The 15,359-nt window shown below is 44.1% G+C and overlaps 2 protein-coding genes across 4 annotated transcripts in view; both read left to right on the forward strand.

Moving 5' to 3' along the window:
- Positions 1–1,944, forward strand: part of LIN28A (lin-28 RNA binding posttranscriptional regulator A) — a 13,894-nt gene extending 11,950 nt beyond the window's left edge. Inside the window, exon 4 of the mRNA XM_019650143.1 lies at positions 433–1,944. Within this exon, the coding sequence (XP_019505688.1) occupies positions 433–649 (217 nt within the window). The 3' untranslated portion in view covers positions 650–1,944. The remainder of the gene's footprint in view (positions 1–432) is intronic.
- Positions 1,945–4,999: 3,055 nt separating this feature from the next.
- DHDDS (dehydrodolichyl diphosphate synthase subunit) overlaps positions 5,000–15,359 on the forward strand; it is a 23,727-nt gene continuing 13,367 nt past the window's right edge. For 2 of the 3 annotated variants that reach the window (XM_019650214.1, XM_019650216.1), the window contains exons 1-6: positions 5,000–5,110; positions 5,597–5,715; positions 7,341–7,457; positions 10,345–10,487; positions 11,977–12,093; positions 12,836–12,937. In XM_019650214.1, coding sequence (XP_019505759.1) covers positions 5,653–5,715; positions 7,341–7,457; positions 10,345–10,487; positions 11,977–12,093; positions 12,836–12,937 — 542 coding nt within the window. In that variant the 5' untranslated portion in view covers positions 5,000–5,110; positions 5,597–5,652. The remainder of the gene's footprint in view (positions 5,111–5,596; positions 5,716–7,340; positions 7,458–10,344; positions 10,488–11,976; positions 12,094–12,835; positions 12,938–15,359) is intronic. The other variant, XM_019650215.1, reaches the window with a different exon arrangement.

Raw genomic sequence — 15,359 nt, forward strand, 5'->3', positions numbered from 1 at the left:
GTCACTGGCCCTCATATGTGGGATCCGAACTGGGGCCCTCTGGCGTCCCAAGCCAGTTCTTAACCATCGCGCCACTCGGCCGGCCCCCTCTTCCATATTTTTTAATGAATGACAGGTACAGTTTTTTTAAGGATATGGTAGAATCTTACCTATCCCCCAAATTGCAGTTCCCGGTTGGGGTCCGTGATTTCCATTCTTGGCATTTCAATATTTCCAAGTTGACATGAAGCTGAAGAAAGCATCTAGACAATTACAGATGTGGAAAGGACTTTGAGCTATCTAGTCATATTCCTCCTTTTATAGTGGGGAAATTGGTCTCCAGTAAGGGAAGTGAGTATACTAACAACTGGACCAGAGCCCAGCAATCCTCACTGAGAGAAGGGCTTCTGATCTCAACTCTTTTCTCAACTTTACCATCCTGCTTTGTACTAGGTGCTACAACTGTGGAGGTCTAGACCATCATGCCAAGGAATGCAAGCTGCCACCCCAGCCCAAGAAGTGCCACTTCTGCCAGAGCATCAGCCATATGGTGGCCTCGTGTCCACTGAAAGCCCAGCAGGCCCCCAGCTCACAAGGAAAGCCAGCCTATTTCCGGGAGGAAGAAGAAGAGATCCATAGCCCTGCCCTGCTCCCAGAGGCACAGAATTGAGCCATAGTGGGTGGGGGTTGGGGGGGAGGGCTATCCTTTTGTGATCAGGAAGTTTCAAGAAGCAGGCATCAATCGGCAGAATGGAGAAAGTGGGGACAGGGTGGGTAGAGGGCAGCTGGCACTGCCATGTATCTCAGGCCGGGGTTCACAGCATCACCCCCTCTTCCCTCTTGGCAGGGGGGAAGGGGTGAGGCAAAGGAACTCCAATCATACTCTATCCAAATGCATGTGAAGGCTTTGGGGGAAATCTCTCCCTGCATGCTTTGTCTGAGTCTCCACCCCCAGAATCTCCAGCTTTTGAAAGTGACCTGGATAGGGAAGCTGCCTTCCTTTTAAAGAAGGATATGTCATATTTCCCATGCCAGAGTGAAAAGATTATGTGTGAGACCAGATTGATGGACCCAACCCACAATGCTACATTCTGTGGGAGGTCATCTCTCAGGGGTAAGGCAGGGTTTTTCGGCATATTGTCTCCTCATAACCCACTCTTGGGATAGGGTGTTGAGAACTGTCCCAAGCAATGGGTTGTGACAACAGGCAACTGGGGTGGTTTGGGGAATGGCTGCAGACCTGCTGCTCCTAAGCTCACTCCCACCCCATTCTGGGCCAATATAATTTTATTTATTTGGTCCCTTGGATAACTGCACCTTGGGTCCCACTTCTCCAGGATGCCAACTGCACTAGCTGTGTGCGAATGACGTATCTTGTGCATTTTAACTTTTTTTTTTTTCGTAATATAAATATTCTGGTTTTGTATTTTTGTGTATTTTAATCTAAGGCCCTCATTCCTGCACTGTGTTCTCAGGTACATGAGCAATCTCAGGGATAAGGGGGCAGCAGCTCCGGGTCTGCACAGCAGGAATACTTTTTGTTGTTTGATCACCAGGGAGAACAACTACTTGGAGTATATATCCTATTGAACTACCTCATTTTGACAATTAGAGCTGGCTTTTCTGCCATAGTGTCCTCTTGAAACCCCTCCACCTTCAACGTGGAAGACTAGGTTTTAACTGGGTGGCCCCATGACTTGATCTACTGGAAGACTGGAAATTGGTCTGAACAGGAATAGGTGGTGCAGAGGTTAGGAGAGGCTGGGCCAGGTGAAAGGCGCAGAGGGGAAGCCAAGATTAGGTGAGGGTTGTCTATATATGTGTGATAAAGGATTCCTGTTCCAGACCTCTAATCCCAGGGTTTGGGACTCACTTTACATACCAGAGCCATCCTTCACTGGATTGGACTAGGCCTCCCATGCACAACAAAGTGTATGTGTGTGTGTTTGTGAAAAATATGAGTTGGTAAAGATAGGTTTTAAGAACAATAACTGAACCCATCTTGAGCTGCCTGGGGATGGTTATATGAAGAAAGGACTCAATTCCTTAACCTTTAAAAATTCTGGGCCTTTCCTCCTTGGCTTCCAGAGAGACCATAAACGATGGCTTCTTTGTGGTGTCCAGGGCCAGCGTCCTGCCCTGCTACAGCAGTGATGTTAGTGTTGTGGTAGCTAAAGGAGAAAAGAGGGTTTCGTTTACATGCTGTGAGATCACTGAAAACCTACCTCTCTGTGTTGAAACGGGGCAAATGCAATAGAACGCATTGGGTGATATGTGTCTGATCATCCTGGGTTCTTATCTCCCCCAATTGCTGCCCCCCTCTAGTTATTGTATTTGTCTGGGCTTTTGTAGGACTTCACGAGTAGCTGATTTGGTGATTGCTAGGTGGCCTAGTTTGTGTAAATATAATGTGTTGGTCTTTCTTCATGTTCTTTTGGGGTTTTATGTTTACAAACTTCTTTTTGTATGAGAAAAATAGCCAAAGCATCTTTGACAAAAGGTTCTGCACCAGGCAAAAAGGATCTGAAACGTAAGCTTGGGAATCCCTCTTGCAGTGGGGGTCTTTAACCATCCTTTCGTTTCCCCTTCCCCTATTGCCCATTTTGGATCAGATCTTCTGTCCTAACAACTTGACTCCTACCCTGTCTCTTATCCCCCCCCCCAAAAAAAAGCCCACACACCCACACACTTTTAATTTGTGGGGTGTCTCTTAAATGATTTGTGCAAAAACCCTGAAGAAGCTAAGAATACTCCATCCCTTGTTCCTAATCTCCCAAGTCAAGACCATTCTTTGATATGAAATTCATGCCAAACACTTAGATTACTGTATTTGGATAGATCAAGCCTACTTTAATCTCTTAACACTAGGATAGAGAGAAGCAATGAGGGGACCCTTCCATTTTGAAAGTGGGGTTGGGAGACCAAGAAAGGGAAGATGAATGTAAATCCAAGACATTCAGGAACTTTTATGCAGGTGTAAGAAACTTATGTCAAAGTAGCCACAAGATTGTTTAATAGGAGACAGACGAATGTAACTCCATGTTTACTGCTAGAAACCAAAGCTTTGTGTGAAATCTTGAATTTATGGGGAGGGAGGGAGGGGAGGAAAGCATGTACCTATCTGTTCTTTCCCTGATCCCTTCCCCTCATTTCTGAACTGCAGGAGACTGAGCCCCCTTGGGCTCTGGTAATCCCCATCACAGGGGACTGTTTATTTGATGGTTGGTTTTGCTGTGCCGGGTACTTCCATTTGTTATCATTTTGTAACACACATGCTGACCCTTTTCCTTCCCCTCTTCCCTGGGAAAATAAAATAAATACTTATTCGTACTGAAACTGTCATTTCCTTGTTAGATATATAGGGTGCTTTTCTCCCATAATGCCCACCTTTTTGGATTGGGACTTAGAAGTCACAGAAGAACCATTAGTTTTCTGTTCAGCCATTTTGTTAGGAATGAATCTGGAAAGTTCAGTCCTCAGCACCTCATTACAGTGGATTTTTATTTCTAGTTAAGGCCTCTTGTCCTTTTCCTTGGAAGCTGCCACATTCAAGAGGGGATTAGGAGCTTGGCATGCATAAGAATGGGGTTGCCTGTGCCACTGGCTGGGATAAAAGGATGGGGCCATGCCTTGGGGCATGAGACACTAATACTTTGTCCGCTGCTCCTCAAAGCCCTTTACAAATCTTAATTAATTAACCCCCTGCAGCACTCCAGGGAGGGAAACATAGAACTGGGGAAATTGAGGCCAGAGGAGATACACTGATTAGCTATAAACAACATTAACATTTTATTTGAACCCAAGTTTGCTAGCCTGCTAATGAACATTGTGTTTTTAAACATATAGCTCCCCCTAAGGGAAGGAGAATTTAAAAAGGAAAACAAAAAAAAAAAAACTTGCATACCAGCTATTACACAAAGTACACTGAAACATTAGCAAAACAAGGGTAAGAAGTTTCATACATCCACTCTAGGGACTTTGTATCAGTCTTAAAGCTCACCATGGAAGCCAGCTAGGCTGAAGCTTGCTTCCCAGGATGCAAAGCAAGGAAGATGGGAAAGTTTAAGACCACTTATTGGTGGATTACTCATCTAGAGGGCTTTCTTTGAACATAATATGCCTGGTAAAAGTAACCAGAAGAGTGGAAAACACAATGAATTGGGGGTTACCCAGTGCAATATCTCTTCCTTGCTTGATTCCTTGGTGTCACGGCAATCCGAAGTGAGAAACTACAAGAAGTTTCTTTGAAAATTGTACAAGTTTACTTTTTCCTCCTTTTTAATTTTGAGAAAATTGAACTCCCAATTTCTTTGTCAGTGCCTCAAATTCCTGCAAGTTTTCCCCAAAGGTTTGGTACAGAGCTAATTAATGTCCTTGCTTTTTCTATCAGGGTTAATTGATAGCCTTTCTTACAGCAGAGCTCTTTCTGGCCTCAACCCTGTTTTGAGAGTTCCTTTGGGTAGGTCCTGAGAATCTGCAAATCCTAAAGTCTGAATGCCTTAAATCATCATACTGCATCTGTGCGATTGACTAGGGCTAAGAACATCCCAAACGATTAAAGCCACTAAGTAAGACAGCAAAAAGTCAGTGGAATTAAGATATATACCAGGGCTCTGAAGCCCAGTTCTGCAGCCTTCCAAGGCCTTCCGCGAGCAGGGTGCTGCCTTCTCATCAGTCCTAAATTGCCACCAGCGGCTGAGAAGCCCTTGTATTTCTTAGGGGAGGATCAACGAATTCTTGCCCTGTAGCATAACCCGCTTAAGGCCTCCCAGTCTGGATCTACGGACCTCTCTGGTTCCCGAGGTGGTCTCGACCCCGCCTTCCCCAGCCGGGTCCTCAGCACGTGGCCTAAAGCAGAGCCGCCTATCTTACTCGGTCACGTGAGCGCGCTTTCCTCCCATTTCCCGGGAGCGCGAATTGCGGCGGGTAGGCTCGCACCGCTGCTCCTCCCGGCCTGCAGGAGCGGGGCATGGCCACGCCTACTAAGGGGCGGGAAAGGCGTGCCCCGGCATCCAACGATGACGTGTTCTTCCAGCGCCCGGTTGTGAGGAAGTGTTGACCCACTGGAGCGTTTGGAAGGCGCCGGGCGGAGCAGAGTTAGTGCTGCGTTCAAGAGGTGAACGAGAGAAAGGTAACGGCGGGGAGGCAGCCATGGGAGAGACAAAGGGAACAATGGAAAACACAAGTGAGGGGATGAATAACAAGTGGAGACCACTGAGGTAGGAGGTAACGGGAGTGACAGCTGAAAGGATTAGTAACTGGGAGCGCAGAGTGGGAAACGGCCTGAGGGAAGATGGAGAAGGAAGAAGCTGGGTAATATCGGGATGTAGACACTATGATGTGACAGGAAGCCGACTCAGATGTTCTGAAAAAGACAATGCAGATACCAAGGGATGGGAGCAAAGTCCACCGTGCCAGGCGAACCAAGGAAAGGCCTCAGACTCAGAGGTCCCATTGGCTTATTTATAAACTCTGGGTGATGAAAGATTGGAGACTTAGACCAGTGTCTTTGGATTCTAATGCTGGTTGCTCTCCACAGTCCAGGTGAATTTCTGCAAGTCAGCTGTAACTGTTTGCAAGCCCTGTTGATTTCTGATTCTCTTTCTTGTTTATCCAGGGTTACCCGGTTGGTGTTTTCTTATTCTGGGTTTATCTTCTGCTTGGTCAAGAACTATGTCATGGATCAAAGAAGGAAAGCTGTCACTGTGGGAGCGGTTCTGTGCCAACATCATAAAGGTGAGCAATGGCCCACAGCACCAGTTGACCTGGTCAGTTGGGTAATCTTGTATCAAAACCTGTTATTCAAATTGAGTAATCCATGATGTTGAGTGGAATTTAGCAATGTAAGGTAAATTCCCGGTCTAGATTCTTGGCAGATTATTGTCCTAACTCACATTTTCAGGAAGCCAAGGACCTCCTAGTAGCATTGGGCAGCATAGACTGTTAGGTCTTTCTTATAGAGAACTGAAATTTGTTCCCCTGGAATGTTAATCGGTTATTCCTAGTGCCTCTGGATTTAGACAGAGTAATCTTAATTTGGTGTGGTAGAGCATAACGTTGAGTTTGGGCTTTGGGGCAGACAAACATGAACAAAAGTCCTATTCTATCATTTATTAATCATGTGACTTGAAATGGTTGTTTTGAAGATTCAGTGAAACATACATAGAAAGCTTTTAGCTCAGTGGCTAGCAGTTCTTAATTACTGCTATTACCGGAGCTGTCTTTTAGGCATTTGAGGACTATAATCACTATATTCCCTCTATTCCCCCCTTGCTTCCCCAAATCTCCCCTCAGCTTTTTCTCTAAGATTCACAGCAATGTTATATGCTCTGCATGTGACAGGTTTGAATTGAAGCCAGCCTGCTTGGTTTTGTTTTTCAGCCACAGACTGTCAAGTAGTGGGTAGCAGTGAACTTATGAGTCAGTAAGCCTTATACAGACTCACAGACACACATGCCAAGGGTACTCTGGCAGGCCAGGATATGGAAATAGCTCCTCAGGGAACCACTGCAGTCATGTGTTAGGAAGAACAAACTGCAGGATTTGACTGGAAATTTTTTTTTTTTTTAACATCTATATGTAGGGGACAAAAGTAGAAAATGTTGGAGAGGTACAGGGCAAGCAGCCTGTGAAGAGCCATCCAGTGAGGGAAAAGGGATGAATTTTTGCTGTGGTAGACAACGAAAGGCCACTAAAAGCCAGATAAGTTTTGTTTGGCCCCCACAGTGTCTTTTGTTTGCTTTGAAATGGCTCCATACATTTAAATTTTTACAAAAATTCTGATATTTGGCAGCTCTTGTAAAATTAGAAGACCCGCCAACATTAGGCCCCATTCCTGTGTGTCAGCAGTTGGATAGAGCTGAGGAGCAAATGCCTCTTTTATGTGGAAGATGTCCTTTCCATCTGACCACACCTGTTAATATCCTTCCTGGGCCTTCCAGCTGGAGACTAACGAAACCAAAGTGATGGTTAAGACCATGGTTAAAAGAGGAACACAGACCTCAGTTTGAATCCCCACTTTGCCTCTTAGCTGTATGAATTGTGCAGGTCACTTAACTTCTCTGCGCCTCAGTTTTTTTCACCTATAAAATGAAGATAACACTATTATAGAGTTATAGGATAAAAAGACTAAGGTGAGGTATAAAAAGCCTAGCATAGTGTTTGGCATGTAGTAAATGCTTAATAAACATATAAATAAAAGTGTGTTAATACCCTTTTATTGAGCTAAAAGCACAAAATACCCAATTTCCTTCTTCGGAGCTTTTATCATCTAGCTCAAGCCTATCAGCATGGGGTGTTGTGTCTCCCTTAATTGCTGAAAAGTATGTGATGTGTTCATCATTTGTCTTTTCACTTCACAGGCAGGTCCAATACCCAAACACGTTGCATTTATAATGGATGGGAACCGTCGCTATGCCAAGAAGTGCCAAGTAGATCGGCAGGAGGGCCACTCACATGGCTTCAACAAGCTGGCTGAGGTGGGTGTCGGTGGCAAAACCCAAGGTGTACAGTCTGTGGAGAATTGGATTATAGCTAAAAAACCAGACCCTGGGTTTACTGTGGTTTGAGAGTGTGTTTTATAGTTGTTTGTTTTATTGCTTGCCTGCTAGCTATAGGTCTTATATGGACATTAACAAAAAATTGAATCAGCCAGTGACTCATCACAAAATATTAGAAATAAGAACAAAATTGTCTCCTCTTATCACGTTTAACCAATCAACAGTTTATATTTTTCTGTGCCTCATGCTAGTCCCTATAACATGTTCTAACATGACTTAGCATTTATAAACTTACATCTATAGCTTTAATAACCTTATTTTTATTTGACATTTCACAAGTATTTTTCTTGATTGATATATATCTTGATTGATATATAGCCTTTCTGATATCATTAATGTTTTAATGAGTATAGAACATTTTATCAGGATCCAACATAATTTATTTAGCTGCTCCACTATTATTGGACATTATAAATAGTAGTATTTTAGAATAAATTCTACAAAGTGACATTTCTGGAGCAAAGGTAGTCTGACTATCCTTCCTAGTTTGCCTGAGTCTGAGGGTTTCCCAGGACACAGATCTTTCAGTGTTTAAACTGGGAAAAGGGCCAGACAAACTGGGATATGACTCTAAGCAAAGGTCATGAACATCTTCTATATTGCAAACTGGAAAACATTAAATCTAACAGTAAGAATGGACTGTGTCAGTCTTTGTGAATCTAACTTTAAGAAGAGTATATTATTGGGCCGGCCTAGTGGCGCATCAGTTAAGAGTTGGCTTGGGATGCTGGCTCTGAGCAGCAGGGCCCCAGTTTGGGTCCCACATGAGGGCCAGTGACGCTGTGCCCTTTACAGCTAAGATGGTGAACAACGGCTCGACCTGGAGCTCAGCTGCTGTGAGTCCCCAGTGACGGCGTAGGCTGCAGCCCCTGCTGCAGTGGGCTGCCATGAGCTACTGTGAGGGGCTGGCAGCCAGCGTGAGCTGCCAAGAGCCGCTGTAAGCTGCTGTCCAGTGGCCGGTGACCTATCTGCCTCACCCGGGAAGAACGCAATGATAATACCAACATGGGCCAGTGAAGCGACGTCCTCCACAACTAGACTGAAGGACAAAAGGACAGCAACTTGTCTGTTCCCCTTCCCTGATTCCCCAATGCTGTTCCTTCCCCAATCCCGCAATAAAATCTTTAAAAAAAAAAAAAAGAGTATATTATAAATATGGCCTGTAGCTTCCTGGCCCAAGAACACAGCCTGGTGCTAGAGCATTGATATTTTTTGCCTTGAGCCAGTGGCCATGGGATTCTCTCCAATACTCTGGACGTCTTTAGAGTTGTTGACCCCAGCTTCTCTTTTGTGACTAATTAAGAGGCAGTTTTGCCTGGTGCTTAGTTGCTGAAGCTTCTGGAGTCACTGAGAACTCCCTGGCACCCCTGTTCTGCCACTTCCTGTTTCTGTGACTTGCAGCTAGTTATGTAGCTCTCCTTTGTCTTAGTTTCTTCATCTATAAAGCAGGGATAGCGATAATCTCTACCTCAGGAGATTATGTGAGGATTAAACAAGATGGCACAATGAAAAGCATGTGGCACAGGGCCTGGCATAAAGGTAAAAAAAATTGAAGCTGTTGTTTAATTGGCATCTATATTGACTGAGGTCAGTGGTGGGTTCCAACACAGATGTGCCAGCCAAGACCCTGTAAGCCCTGAGCCTATTCAAGTGTCAGGTTCTCACTGTAATTTTCCTAAGGCAACGGTTTGTGTGGATGTCTGTGAAGGCATTAGTGGTAAGATGGAGAGCCTGGAAGTGAAAGGTAAGACATTCAAACAGAACTGAAGAAACAAAGCTGAAGAGTTACCACTATAGATTCGTTTTTGTTCTAGAACTTCATATAATGGATTCATACAGTAGAGTTGTGGACTTTTGACACATTTCTTCAACTCTCTGAGCCTCAGTTTTAATCATCTATAAAGTAGGTATGAAAACAATAATGACAGTCTCAAGGGGTTGTTTGAAGAATCAATTGAAATGTATGTGAAAACCCTTTGCAGACTCAAATTCTTAGATAAGGGTTATTCTTATAACCCATCAGCCTCTCAGAATAATGAAGTTATGCTGTGAGTAAAAATGCTTTGTGTTTTTATATTGTCCTGTAGCCACCTTGTGGGGAATGGATTGTGGTCTGTTTTTACAGATAAGGAGACTTAGGCCTGGAGAGGTTAAATGATTTACCTATGGTGACATAGCAAGTGCGTGATGGAGCTAAGGACGAGAACCTAGATCTTTACTCTCTCAGTGAAGAATTCTTCCCATTAGGCCACAGTGGTGTCGACACAGTAATACTCATTAAGTTCAAGTTCACAGTTTTTGGTTTCTCAGGTGGTGGCTCACATTCTGATAAAAGCACTGTGTTATCCTAGCTCAGGGGTCAGCAAACTTTTGAGACGGAAGAACCACCAGGGGTCAGCAAACTGGGGCTCGCGAGCCACATGCGGCTCTTTGGGTACGTACATAAGGTTCTGAAGTAAAATTGAAAATGAAAATAAAACTATCATAGTTTCATTTATAAAATTATAAAGGATATATAATGGTGATTATGTAAAAATATATTGATGGCTCTCGAATAATTTTTAAATTGTTGTAAGGGACAGGATTGGCTCTTCTGGGGTCATTTCAGTGGGTTGAGACGAAACGTACCCAAAGAGCCGCATGTGGCTCATGAGCCGCAGTTTGCTGACCCCTGTCCTAGCTTTACCCAGGTCTGGGGAGGAGAAAAGTCTGTCTCTCACCTCCAGCACTGAGTTGAGGCCGAGGCACCTCTTATTACTCTTCCTTCTCTTCCTGGTACCCTAGCTTCTTGTCTCTCCCTTCTCAGACTCTTCACTGGTGTTTGAACCTGGGCATCCGAGAGGTGACCGTCTATGCGTTCAGCATTGAGAACTTCAAACGCTCCAAGAGTGAAGTAGACGGGCTAATGGATATGGCCCGGCAGAAATTCAGCCTTTTGATGGAAGAAAAGTAAGATGCTGTCAGAGGGGAGAGCACCACCTCCAGCCTTATCCGAAGCCTTAGCTCTCTTATGTGAGGCTTCTTTAAGGAACTCTGAACTCTTTTAATGCTAATCAGATCTCTTCAGTGGCAAATATGGCAAGCTAGTTTTTCTTTTTTTCAAAGGGGGCATTTCTTTATATAGAGGCATGTCATAGAATTCAAGGACAAGTACAGCCAGCCTCAAGCAAAACCAAAACCAAGATTGAAATCCATTAGGTAGAGCCTCTTCATACACTTCCTTCTCTCTGAGGCCCTGCTTTCTGTGCTTCACAAGAGCAGCCGTAAATGAACTAATAAACCCTTTCATTAGCCCACTTTAGATCAAAGTTCTACCCTCCAGGCCCAATAAACTGTGGCCAGGGGAATAGAGCGAGAGAAACATTGAAAAAGGCATTTTCTGGTGCATTCATCCCTAAAAAGTTAATACACTCTCCTGCATATTCCCTTGGAAGGGATGGGATGATGCGTAGGAGCCTTTCTGGAGAAGAGTCAGTACCATTCTTAGCTGTCATTAGGGTTAAGCTTCACTTAGGGAGCAGAGCCAGAAAGGGGCAAAGAAGAAGCTTGATGGAGTTTGTTTGCTTGAAAGTGTGGAACCCTCTCCAGCGAGGACTGCCTAAAGTCTTCATTACAGTCATTGTCTGCCCAGCTCCTCCCCGCACCAGGACCAGGAAGATGAGCCTAGAGCTCCAGTGGAGTCGGGCTAGAACACGCCTTTCATTTCTGTCCCTGTGTGGGTCACGGTGGTGGGGAGGGGAGCCAGGCTTCTCTCTGTCCATAGGAGGATGGCTCAAATTCTGGCTTTCCACTCACCAGCTGTCTGATCGTGAGCAAATCACTGAGCCCCGTGCCTCAGTTTCCTCATTTGTAAAAAGGGAATGATAACGGTGTCTGCCTCCAAGGTTGGTGTAAAGGTGGAAGGTGTTGATGTGTGAAAAGCGGTTAGACCATTGTCTGGCACTTATAATTAATAAGTAAACATATAATTAATGTTAGATGTCACTCATTATCATATTTTGCCAGAAGATACAAAAGTAACCAGTAATACTCGTACAGCTTCTGTCCTTGAGTCGTTTATTCACTTGTTAAAATGGGACAAGCATAGCACAGAATATGTAAAATGCAACGTGCCGACAAGGACACAGGAGGCGGTGTCATGTTTGGGTTCTCCAACCAGACAGACCTGGGTTTTAGTTCTGATACAGCACTTGGTATCTGTATGACCTTGGGCAGCCCTGCCCGACTATCCTATCTGAGCCTGTTGCCTGCTATAATGGGGAATATGGTGAACTCCTTTCAGAGCTGTTGAGGGGATGCAGTGAAATAATACATGTAGAACGGTGCCTGACACACAGGAAAGCCCTCAAAAACTGGTGGTTGAGTTTCATCTAAGCACCCTGCTCTCTCCAGTTCAGTAGGTGCTCTGTCCCAACCCTGCCTCCTTTCCCCCAATCAGGGAGAAACTGCAGAAGCATGGGGTGTGTATCCGGGTCCTGGGTGATCTGCATTTGCTGCCCTTGGATCTCCAGGAGGTGATTGCACAAGCTGTGCAGGCCACCAAGAACTACAACCAGTAAGTTTTCAGATTTCACCCTGAGGACCTATATGAGTCTTTGAAACCCCTGCTAGTTTTAGGGAGACATCCTGCCTTGCTTGGTCTGCCTTTGATACAGAGGCAATGAGGGGGCTTCCTCCTCCATGTGCAGGGCAGGCCAGAGATGGTTCCGCAAAAGCATGTTATATGTGTGTATACTCACATACAGCCTCTCATCTTCATTTCATGTGCCTCAACCCCCACCCCCCACAAAGGTTTAGGGTGGGAATGTAGCCTTATTCCTGTCCCTGAAGGCAGATCTTTCAAGAAATTCTTTTTCTGTCCCACTCCATTAACCCATGGATAGGATGACCTTGGGTGGTTGTGCAGATGCAGAGGGAAACAGAGTTCAGTAATCCAAACTTCATTTTGTGAGGCTTTGGAATATATGTTTGGCAGTGGATTTATTTTGCATCAGATTTCCTTCCTGTTGTCTTGCTTGTGCTAATATCACAGTGGATTCACTTCCTCTGAAAGCTGTTGACAGTAGAAGGGAAGGGGGTTAGGAGGATAATAAAGGTCATTTAGTACTTGTCTTATTACAAAACTAATAGCATGTTTATTCCAAGAAAACTTGGGAAACCAAAAATTCATAATCCGACCTTTCAGAGGTGTCCATGGTTAGCATTTGGTTTGTGTTTGTCCTTGCAGGGAAGGGGTGCTCTGGAATCAGTGATCCTAATCCTTAGTCCCTTTGGTAAATTATTCTGTTCTTCCTCAGGTGTTTCTTGAACATCTGCTTTGCATACACGTCCCGTCACGAGATCAGCAGTGCTGTGAGAGAGATGGCCTGGGGAGTGGAGCAAGGACTACTGGATCCCAGGTATCCCAGTTGTTTAGGATGGTAACTGACAGGGAGAACAGGTGTGCACCAAACCGTGAAATCCCTCCTGAGCCATGTACTTGGGCCATAAGTCAAATCAGACCACATGTGGAAAGATTTTTTTTGGGGGGGGGTTCCCTACACTTAAGAGGTTAGGATTGGCTTAGTATAGCCTGCTTCAGAATTTCTCTGTTGGGGCAAGGGGTGGAGGGAGAAAAAAAAAAATAATTTCTCTGTGTTCACTATAAACCAATAAGCCCCAGAAAAATGGCATAGCAGGTAGCAACTCTGTGGCATTCAATAAAAAATGATACCTTCCTGGCCCTGGGGCAGTGTTTTTCCAAGAATGTTTTTCAGGAGTCCAGTTTGTTGGGGGTATAGTCCCTTAGGTTTCCCATGCTGCAGTTTCATGCAAGATAAGGTATTTTTCAAAAAGAAAATTATTTATCATTAGCAACATAATGGAATCCTAATTATTAGCTGGGAGAGACTTTAGAAGCCACCAGTCTATTCAGTCCCTCTCATATTATTATTAGTGTAACCTTTTGTAGTAATATTAGTAAATAATAGCAATAGTAAAATAATAGTAGCAAAAAGTAACCCCAGCAATCTGTTATGTTCTGTATTTTATTAAGTCATTAATCTCATGTGAGAGATTTGAGCTTTTTCTCCATTTAATAGATGAGAAAACTGAGCTCAGCATTGAACTGACTTTCTCAAAGTCATTCTGCTAGCAAGTGCCAGAGCTGGGACTCGTATCTAAAACTGTCTGATTCCAGAATTCTTGTCCTTTACCTCTATTACATGGGACCTTGGGACCCAGGAATTTTTCTGATGCCCTTTTCCGGTATAATTCAACTTACCTGGGAAATGAAATTTAAAATGAAGAAATTGTTTGGTGAGGATGGAGTTAGATAAGAAGGAAAGGAGACAACTTTTAAGGCTGTTTTATGACTCCCTCTCCTCCCAATAGCTATGTGATCTTTCTGTGCCACATAGTTCATTCATTCAATCAATTATTCATTCATTGAACAGGTATCTTTTAAGTGCCAACTAAAGGCCAGGCACATTGCCGTACATAGGGGATACAGTGTTAATAATAAAATTAAGTATTTCCTGCTCATGTGGAGTTCTGGCAGAGGAAACAGACATTAATCAAGATTATACAAATTAGCATAAAATTATAATGGTGATAAATGCTATAAAGGCGTTGGTGCATAGTATAACAAGAATTTATAATACGAGGACTAGACCGAGTAGGGAAGGCTCTCGCAAGGATATGATAAGTGTTCGAAGAAAGAAGAATAAGCACTAACTGGGGAAAGAGGCAGTAGTGTAAGGAGTTTGTTGGTTGCAGAAAGACTGTTGGAAGGTTCTTGTGATAATTCAAGTACAGAGTACCTGGAAGGGAGCTTGGATTGTGGTGGTGGTGGTGGTAGTGGAATAGATCTACATCAAGAGCTACGAAGTAGATAAAATCAAAAGAACCCGATGGACGGACTCTGAGCCAAGGGTGTGTTAAGGGTGACTCCAGGGTTTTTACTTATAAAACAGTGCCCTTCACTGTGCCCTTCACTGTGCTAGGGAACCCTGAGAGGGGATCCAGCTTGAGGAAGAAGGTCTGGGATTTGGTTTGGAACATACTGTAGGTGTTGAACATAGATGTCATGTTGACAGTTGACAAGAGAGGTAGGGACTGGAGATGTCAGTGTGGGGATCATCTGTGTGTAGGTGGTAACAGAAGCAAAGAGAGGATATGAGGAAGCTAAGGAGAGTCTAGAGTGAGAAGATGAGAGGGCCTAAGATAGAATTTGAGAAACTGAATTTTACTGGCTAGGTAGAGGAGAAGCATTCATTGTAAACTGACGTCTGTGTGCCCAGCAGTGCCCATGCCCCTCCTGACCCATATCAACAAATCCCTTCTTTTCTTGGCTTCTATAATGCTGACTGCCTGGTTTCCTTCCTACCTTTCTGGTTATTCCTTCTCTTGTTTCCTTAATAACCCTCCATAGGCCGCAACTGATCTCACAGATTCATTGCACACAAATTTTCAAATATCTAACAGTTAACTTAAGTATCGTGACTCATCGCTTCTGTAACTTCCCCCTCTACCGTAACCTATCACCAGTCGTGTTTGTGACTTAGTAAAGATATATTTCATATTTGAAAATTTGTGTACAATGAACCTGTAAGATCATTTGTGCCCAACGGAGGGTTAAGGCTTATTCGCCTCTGTCCAGTGTCAAATGCTGTAGAGAGATTAATTACAATGTGGATTGAAAATTAATATTGGGGAAAATAATTAAGATACTTGTTGGGCCAGCCGAGTGGCTCAGTTGGTTAAGAGCTCGCTCAAGAGTTTGAGCTCTGAGCAACAGCGGTTTGATGCCCGGCTCGAGCTGAGCAGCTGCTGAGCTGCCAA

This window comes from Hipposideros armiger, unplaced genomic scaffold, assembly GCF_001890085.2.
Source record: "Hipposideros armiger isolate ML-2016 unplaced genomic scaffold, ASM189008v1 scaffold_138, whole genome shotgun sequence".
In the NCBI taxonomy this organism is placed as follows: Eukaryota; Metazoa; Chordata; class Mammalia; order Chiroptera; family Hipposideridae; genus Hipposideros; species Hipposideros armiger.